This window comes from Epinephelus moara, chromosome 10 (assembly GCF_006386435.1).
Source record: "Epinephelus moara isolate mb chromosome 10, YSFRI_EMoa_1.0, whole genome shotgun sequence".
In the NCBI taxonomy this organism is placed as follows: domain Eukaryota; kingdom Metazoa; phylum Chordata; class Actinopteri; order Perciformes; family Serranidae; genus Epinephelus; species Epinephelus moara.
In genome coordinates, this window is record NC_065515.1 from 4629876 (window position 1) to 4639533 (window position 9658).

At 43.8% G+C, this 9658-nt stretch overlaps 1 protein-coding gene across 1 annotated transcript; it reads left to right on the forward strand.

Annotated features, from left to right (window-relative positions):
* The first annotated feature begins 174 nt into the window (after positions 1 to 174).
* aasdh (aminoadipate-semialdehyde dehydrogenase) lies at positions 175 to 9658 on the forward strand. The gene is made up of 14 exons (XM_050055424.1): positions 175 to 598; positions 741 to 861; positions 2366 to 2640; positions 2720 to 2912; positions 2986 to 3227; positions 3386 to 3492; positions 3579 to 3751; positions 4500 to 4824; positions 4908 to 5020; positions 5118 to 5814; positions 5899 to 6062; positions 6254 to 6379; positions 6483 to 6614; positions 7779 to 9658. The coding sequence occupies exons 1-14, from the start codon at positions 357 to 359 to the stop codon at positions 8172 to 8174; spliced, it is 3306 nt and encodes a 1101-aa protein (XP_049911381.1). The 5' UTR covers positions 175 to 356; the 3' UTR covers positions 8175 to 9658.

Genomic DNA, 9658 nt, shown 5'->3' on the forward strand with positions numbered 1-9658 from the left:
GCAGATTCATCATTATTGTTTTGTGTCTACAGTAAAGTACAAGTACCTCAAAGTTTATTTAAACACAGTACTTAAGTAAATGTACTTTGTTACATTCCACACTGGTTGTGGCTGATTACGATAAGTGAGATTTCGTGATGTCGACTTCAGCAGAAGCACTTGAATCAGCCATCAGCGTGACGCCATCTTAACGCGACAAACAGTAACACGATTCTAGCGTCCGTCCAACTGCCTAGATATATACAAGACTTCATTCCTCTGAATGAATCAATAAATGAATCTTAATATGATTTACGGGCTTGTGTCCAGACTCGGGACTTCCGGAGAATGAGCCGGTGGTCTTTGAACGGCTCAATATGGCTGCTGCTCGGACTCTGCAGGAGTTTGTATCCGCCGCTGCCTCTCTGCACCCCGACAGAGCAGCTGTGACATATGACAGCGGGTCAGAGTCAGACAGCCCGGTGTCTTTGCTCTACAGAGATCTGGTTCAACTGTCCGGTGAACTGTCTCATATCCTACGACAGACCTGCTCTCCTAATAACGGCCTGATCGGACTGTATTGTTGTGATGATGTGTTCATACCTGTGTGGATTCTGGGGTGAGTTCATTGTCAAGTGTCAAATCACAGCATCTGACCAGTGTACATGTGTGTGGGACTTGAACAGTTTTGAATTTCGGTGCCATATCACATTAGTAATGTTCCTGTGTGATATGAAAACTTGTGCTGTGTTGTTTGCCAGGATCCTGCAGACACCTGCTGCTTATGTCCCTCTGGACCCAGAAGCTCCAGGACATCTCTCTGCCAGAGTCATGACCCAGTGTGGCCTCAAGTACTGTGCTGTGAAGACCGACACCCTGCAGGTTGAATAATTCATATTTTATGAGTATAGAAAACAAATATAATGACCAATTATGCAAACACAATATTTGATAATACCTGGCAATCCACTGGTTCCCAACATAAGTCCCTACAGACTGAACTATTCCTCTCAGGATCAGGGTTTAAGAACATTAATCTGTCAGGGCAACCAGGGGCAAACATGTTCTGTTGAGCCCCTATTAACTGTTTCCTGCATTATGTCCACCTCTATTGCAGGCCACAGACCAAGAACCCAATAATATGAAATGTGCACAATATAAACTAAACTAATAAACATCTTAAAAACAGATTTTGACACAATAAAACAGGGCCTAATAATCCTAATAATCCAGGACCCACTACAGCTGTTATCAGGGATGAGACAATATAGGGTTTTATCCCAGATCACGATAAACCATGCACCCTTGAACTCTTACACCAGCTACGTTTTGTAATGGTACAAAAATATTTATAAGCAACCAAAATTTATTTATCATCCATCCTGTTTTTGTCGTTAAATATATTGTGTATATATTTGATTGCATGTTATTTGCACCCTCCTGTTAGCAAGTCATCTCACCTCACCTCATCTTACCTTATTGTCATTGTCAGAATAATCATGAATATAGTGTCCAGCAGCACTCAAACCTCAAAAAAATGAAAGATCTTAATTGAGCATAGCGTATTTCACATTTAAACACATGACACCATATTAAATAGTTGATGAGCCTGGCTTTTAAGATCGTTTGTTTGCTTTTGACTCAAAAGGGTGCTCATTAAAAAAACAATCTGTGTCCTATCTGTGTAGGGATGCACGATAATACCAGCATGTCATTGGTATCGGCCGATATTGGCTTTAAATAGGAGAACATGCTTTTTCTTATTTGACATAATGAGTGAATGAATGAATATTACATTCATTGAAAATCACTGTATTTCATGTCTCCATCTGCTGGTGGGCCGTCACAGTAACAGCATGCATGCATAATATGATATTAACTCCACTACAGAAGAGACTTGATGATTATTAAAATTAGGTGGGGAAAAAAAGTGGATATATCGATATCGGTATCAGTTATCTGCCAAATAAATTATTATATATCGGTGTATCGGATATCGGCAAAAAATCCTATATAGTGCATCCCTATATCTGTGAAGCAATAAAATATTTGTATTTGTCTATAAAAACTTATGAAGTGTGTTGGTACATCTAAACCTGAGTGCAATTAAATATATGAGTTTGTTAAAAATAAAGTGCATAAAAAATGTTTTTCCATTATTTTTCATTCTTTTGTTTGTAATTAAATATCCACTAAAGCAGATTTATGGGCACACTGATGCAAAGTTCCTGAAAGTGATTCTTAAAATCTGCAGTTCACTTTGTTTTTTATTATCATTTATTAAACAGTATGATTATGCGTTTATTATCTGTTGAAGTCTTTCCTCCTTGTCACTGCTTTGTATGAATATTCACGTTGATTTTATTTCCTCCTCCTCCTCGTCCAGGGATTCCAGGCAGCTCTCGCCCAACATGTGTCTGTGGAGGTTTGTGTGGTGTTGCCAAAGTTCAAACTCACCCTGATACGAGCTGAGCTGCTGCCAGTCACTGAGCACCGACCAGGACCGGAGCAAACCGGAGCTCAGACAGCAGATGGTGCTGGTTTGAAGGAGGATGTGCACAAAGACTTGGCGTATGTGCTGCACACATCTGGAACTACTGGCCTTCCGAAGATCGTGAGGGTGCCGCACAAGTGTATACTCCCCAATATACAGCACCTGAGGTGAGGTTTTGTTTTGTTGTTATTGGCCTCTGAAACATTATTTTCATTCATATTTAAAAGCGCATCTCTCTTGGATCAGATCTTTGTTTCAGATGAGTGCAGACGATGTGGTTTTCCTCGCCTCGCCCTTAACCTTTGACCCCTCTGTGGTGGATATGTTCCTGGCCTTATCATCCGGGGCTCAGCTCCTCATCGTCCCCACTGTGATTAAGAAAATGCCCAGTCGACTGGCTCGACTTCTGTTCAGGAATCACAAGACGACCGTCCTGCAGGCAGGTGTGAACAAATTGTATTTTTCTTTGAATGACTTTTTCGTTGCTAAAACGTGTCGTCTTGTTTCTACAGGTCACACCGACACTGCTCACCCGCTTCAAGCGCCTTATCCTAAAACAGGAAGTGTTGTCATCTGGCTCCTCGTTGCGTGTGTTGGCTCTGGGTGGAGAGGCCTGCCCCTTGCCAGCTCTGCTGAGGACCTGGAGGCACGAGGACAACAAAACCCACATCTACAATATCTACGGTGTCACTGAAGTGTCCTGCTGGGCCTGCTCTTATAAAATACCAGAGTCTCTACTGCAGTCTGACAACCTGTGAGTGCACCCTGTTTAAACAAGTTATTAAAGATACTTACTCACCCTCTAAATGACCATCTGTGTTACTTTGAATTTGTCAAGAAATTAAGAAATTAAATGATCAAGTATTACGCTGCAGTCGATACAACTTTTATTCAACATTACCTGCCTTTCAGCGCATCGTCCTTTGTGCCTCTTGGGACTCCCCTGATGGACACAGTGGTGGAAGTAAGAGATGAACACGGCCGAATTGTTACAGAGGGCGAAGGTCAGGTGTTCATAGGTGAGAAAGATCTCATTCACACACACATGTGGAAATCTTTTATCTGTGGATAAAATCCACATAAATCCATGTGACCGTTGGTGCAGGTGGAGAGGACAGAGTGTGTCTCCTGGATGATGAGGAGACCGTTGTCCCTGGGACGATGAGAGCGACTGGAGACTGGGTGAACGTTGAAGACATGCAGCTGTACTACCTGGGACGCAGAGACAGGCTGATCAAACGCCACGGCAAACGAGTCAACTTGGACAGCCTGCAGCAAGTGAGATATTTTATTCTGACATATATATATATATTATAAAGTTTCTAGAGAAGAAATTTGTTGAATTGTAGCCTCAGTTTCCTGTTGTTAGCTGACAGGAGTGGCACCTGGTGTGGTCTTCTGCTGCTGTAGCCCATCTGCTTCAAGGTTGAACGTGTTGTTGCTTCAGAGATGGTCTTCTGAACACCTTGGTTGGAACCAGTGCTTATTTGACTTCCTGTTGCCTTTCTATCATCTTGAACCAGTCTGGCCATTCTCCTCTGACCTCTGGCATCAACAAGGCATTTTGGCTCACTGGATATTTTCTCTTTTTGGGACCATCCTCTGTAAACCCTAGAGATGGTTGTGCTGAAAATCCCAGTAAAGACTCAGACCAGCCCGTCTGGCACCAACAACCATGCCACGTTCAAAGTCCCTTCAATCACCTTTCTTCATCATTCTGATGCTCAGTTTGAACTTCCGCAGCTCGTCTTCACCACGTCTTCATGACTAAATGCATTGAGCTGCTGCCATGTGATTGGCTGATTAGTTATTTGTGTTAATGGGCAGTTGAACAGGTGTACCTAATAAAGTAGCCGGTGAGTGTAACTAGTTTGAAATGCAAGCAGCTGTAAATACATTTTTGGATAACAGAAGTTTTTTGTGGGTTGAAGTTTGGATGTTTTAACTGACTGTAAACATATCAAGCTTTAAATCTTTTTGGGAGAAGAGAAGGTGAAGTATTAATGTCGTATCTCCGCTCCTCCAGCTTATACAGAGTCTGCCCCAGGTGGAGGCCTGTGCCGTGGTTCTGCACGAAGCCTCTCGACTGCTCGCCTTTGTTGTGGCGTCCACATCTGGAGACCAAAAAGCAGATTCTCCTCTCACATCTGTACCGGGGCATGCGGAACAAACAGCCTCAGCCGAGCGTGGTGAAGACCTCCCCTCTGCTGTAAAGCACCGTCAGGAGGAGCCGGGCGGCACAGATGGAGATCTGAGCAGACTCATCCTGAACCAGCTGTCTCTGCTGCTGCCGTCTTACAGCGTTCCCGACACGCTGCTGCTGGTCCCGGCCTTGTGTTTGACTCCTCATGGTGAGCATCAGACACACAGTCACTGCTGAGGACAGACGATAATGCATCACTGTTTTAGTTTCTTTCTGTTTGTTTTACGGCAGGCAAAGTGGACGTGAAGGCACTTCTAGATATTTACCAAAGACAGAGACGGTGTTTAGAGTCTTCACAGGGAGATTTCAACAAACTGAAGCAAACCCTGCAGTCCTTGTGGCAGGTATGACAGTTCACTACTTTTGACCACACAATTTTAAATTTAAATATCTCCTGCTGTAATTTGTGGCATCAATTTGAATTCACCTACCTATCAACAGAAAGCTCTAGATCTGCCTGAAGATGAAACCATCAACGAGGAATCCAACTTCCTGTTGAGTGGAGGAGATTCTCTGAAGGCACTACACCTGTGTGAAGACATCCTCGCTGCTGTGGGAGCGACCTCACCAGAGCTTTTGGAGGTTATACTTGACGGGACCTTCTCAGATGTGCTGCGGCATGTTGAGAGAGTTACACTGACGGCGCCACTTGAGAACAGCCGGTCTTCTCCGTTTGAGGCCAAGAAACGCCACTCTGACGCTCCCCCTGTGGTGCCAGCGAAGAGAGGACGCACAGATTCCACAGCAGCAGAGAGGCCGCAGGGGGAGACGTGGGCTGTTAAAGTTATAAGACGAGCAGGAGAGGTGATGGAGATGCAAAACAGACGTCCACAGACTAATGGAAACTTTAAGGCTGATGCACCTGGCGTGAAGGATCCCAGTAAGAAATGCAGAGATGATGTTCTGGGCCTCAGTCTGAGCTGGTCCTCAGACACAGGCAGATGTGTGGACGCCTCCCCGGTGCTTCTGGTACAACACAGAACAGATGTGAAGTCAGCAACAGTGTTCATCGGCTCCCACTCTCACAGGATCCAGGCTTTAGACCTGACCACCGGGAGCCTTCTGTGGGAGCGAGTTCTTGGGGACAGAATCGAAGCCTCAGCCACGGTGTCTCGCTGCGGGAGCCTCGTGGTCATAGGTCAGCATCAGCTCTCTGGATATTGTATGAAAATATGTTACTGTATGTTTTTAGCCTTCAGGGTTTATTTTTGGATTTTCACAGGTTGCTACGATGGCTGTGTGTATTTCCTGTGTGCCACGTCTGGAGAGACATGTTGGAAGTTTGAGACAGGAGACGCTGTGAAGAGCTGTCCTGCTGTGGATCCCCTCACAGGTCTGGTGATAGTCGGCTCACATGATGGGCACGTTTACGCCCTGGACCCAAAGGTAGGAAGCCTTTAAATGTTTTGTGGCAAGTGTCTTGTTTCATGTTGGTTAAATGATATTACTGCCAGTGACAGGAGCAAGATTGACAAGTTTATTAACCCTTTAGTTTCCTCTCAGGGGAGTAAAAGTTATCTAAACTAGAACATGTATGTAGTAGAGATAAATCAAGGTAAAAGTGTGTGTTCTTTTAGGTCCAGCAGTGTGTTTGGAGGCGTCACTGTGGGGGTGGAGCTGTGTTTTCCTCACCCTACCTCCACACCTCACTCAGACGGCTGTATGCAGCGTCACTGGGAGGTCACCTCCTCTCTCTTAACCCTGTGAGTAAACAAAATACCAAACATTGGTAAAAAGTTTTCCCACTTAAGGACATTTTGACACAGGCTGCACCTTAGTGTCTGATGAGTGTGTTTCCTGTTCCAGGACAGCGGAGAGGTCCTGTGGTCGTACCGTAGAGACACCCCGTTCTTCTCTTCACCAAACGCCTCCTCTGGTCAGGTGGTGATCGGATCGGTGGACAAAAACATCTGCTGCTTCAGCAACTCAGGGACACTGGTGAGAAGCTGAACATTGACTGCTGCGTTTCTCCACCCACTATGTACTGTGTTATAGTGTTTTACATGTGCTCTGACACCAGGGCTGCGTTCAGCCCCTACAAATATAGCAAAATGTTAATTGAAACTGAAGCGGTGGTGCGTTAAACACCCTGTTGTTGGAGACATGAAATACAATACATTGTGCAAGATAAGGAAAAGCATGTTGGCTGAATCTGATATTTCATTTTAAAGCCGATATCAACGACAAACTTATATTATCAACATGTAGGTTGACTCTAATGTTTCATTTTAAAGCCGATATCGGCCGGTACCGATGACGTGCTGATATTATCGAGCATCCTTAGTCTTTTAGCTGCCTAAAAAATCTGTCAAAAAGAATAATTCACCTACAGAATGACCATTTGTCAATCACTTAATCGTGCTATGTTGCCTTGAATTTGTGACAAAAACGGCAAACATATTGATTGATTGGAGACCATGTTTAACAAAGCAAAACTATATCAAAACATCTGTTTACAAACTTTCACACAGCTCGTTTCAACAGATATTTTGATGTAATCTTTCTGTTGTTAAACACGCCCCGCATCAATAAATCAATCAATATTTCTGTTTGCCATTTTCCGTGGAGGCATGTGAGGAAAATAGTTTTTAGTATTCTTTTAGGTGTACTTTGTGTATTTTGAATATTTTCACCTTTCTAACAGGAAACTGAAGCCGTTATCTTTGCTCTCTTCAAAGCCAGACTACATTGACCAAAACTGTAATTTTACCTCACAGAACACAGGAGCTGCTGCCTCCATCAGCTAGTTTGAGTTATTGTGTGACTTAAGTGTTTTAAAGGGTTAGTTTGGATTCTCCAAAGTCACACACAATGACACATACAAATAATCTGACTGAGGCAGCAGTAGACCAACAACTCCCATGTTCAGTGATGTAAAATTAATGAAGGGTTTTTCGGCTTTGAAGAGAGCATAGCTGGATATAACAGTATCAGCTCCTCTCCTTCCTGCTTCTCCAAACTAGCTCCATCTACTGTAGGTAAAACGCTGACCGTGGACAAGTACCTCACACAACCCCACTTCAAAAAATCCAATCTATCCCTTTAAGGATTGCAAGTTTTTCAAATTGAGCAAAAGCTATTTTTAAATGTGTTTCTCTGCAGGTTTGGCAGTTTTTAACAGAGGGACCCGTCTTCTCCTCTCCGTGCGTCACGCCAGACCGGCAGAGGCTTCTGTGTGGATCACATGACGGCCGTCTGTACTGTTTGAACTGTGACGACGGCTCTTTAGTTTGGACGTTCCAGACCACAGGGAAGGTGTACTCCAGTCCGTGTGTGTTTGATGGCTCTGTCGTGGGCAGGAGGGGGAATCTGGTGGCTCTGGCCTCCACAGACGGCACAGTGTGGGTCTTAGATGAACAAGATGGACGAATGCTGGCGTCGTTCACTCTACCCGGGGAACTGTTTTCATCCCCAGTGGTGTATGAACGCTCCCTCGTAGTCGGGTGCCGCAATGACTATGTGTACTGTCTAAAGCTGACTGTCAAAGAGGAAACATAGAAGGATGAGGTGTATTTCTCTTTTTTATAATAAACACTGATTGCTTTTCAATCTGTGTCAGAGCCAGAGGGTGCTTTGGGAAATAAGCTTTAATTAAAGTTGAGGGAAATAATGAGTCTTCCAGTTCAGACATCAGTATTTAATTTACATTATTCATAACATTTTGTGTCTCTTTAAGAATTTTCTCATGAATATCTCTAAGTGGGACAAAAAAAGTGCAAATAATACCAAACATTTTTTCTTGTTACATATAACACTGCGTACACTACACTATTGTGCACGACCAACGTTAGAAACAAAATGACAAAGTGACTCCTTCTGAACGAAGCTCCGGTGACGCCTTCCACTTCCATACAGTACATACTTACATACATACAGATCGTTAAGTTGAGTGGCAGGAAATGAGAATGCTTGAGGGCTTCTTTTTTCCTCCATTCACAGAGGAAATGCTTACATCATTATGTAAGATCATATCACATTTACGAGGAAGTGATGGCGTAAGCCTACAAACACAAGTGTGTTACGGGAGGACGGCTACGAGAATTGTATGTTACAGCAAGCAGGTGTTGTGTCTGTCTCCATTAGCAAGAAGAAAAAAAATCCAAGTCACATCGTCACACAGCTGTGAGGGTAATGTGTGGCTCACTGTAAATGCCCAGTAACACTTGTGGTCTTCAGTGCTGTGTTTAGGTGCACCCACCGTGTGATCATGACAGATTCTAGGTTACTTTAAAATGGCAAAAATTGTACAATAGCCTGTTTGACAGCTATCACAGTCGTCACGGACACAGTGAGAAGTGTTATGCTAAGGTTGTGAGTATGAGTAAAAAAAAAAAAAAAGGCTTCTTTTGTACATGACAAACAAGGCTCAGAGGAGATACAGTATTCTTCACATAAATAATACCAACGCATGTAACACTTCCATCAGATGCAGATTCAACAGGGTCATGTCGAGTTATTGTTACTGGTAGCCCTTAAAACACGATTCAGACAGTTACCCTCTGTTGATTAAACACTGTCACATGTCAGAGCTTCACCTCTCTACTAAAGACACCTTTTATTGTGTTGAGCGAATGATTTATTTACAACCATGGTGACACAGTTGGCTACAAAATAAAATAAAAAAAAAACAAAATCGGGGTTGGCTATTGCGATGGCCAGCCGTGGTTGTGATTGGCTGCTGCCCCCCCAGACTGTGACATGTTCGTTCTATCTGTGGGACATTATACTTTGTGTGTTTGTATACAGTATGTGCATGCGCGCAACAATTGTTTACATATATCTGTGCGATTGTATTGGAATATTTGGATGTGAAGCGCACTTTAACATGATAATAGTACCAGCCAGTGTGTGTGCGGGGTTGCGAGGTGATGGAGGGCTTTACTTGTTTCACAGTCAGGAGGGTTTTCATGGAGGGCAGAGGGGGGACGGGGTGATGGTGACTCTCCAGGTGCTTCAGAGTCTGTGGGCAGTGTGCAGTCTCG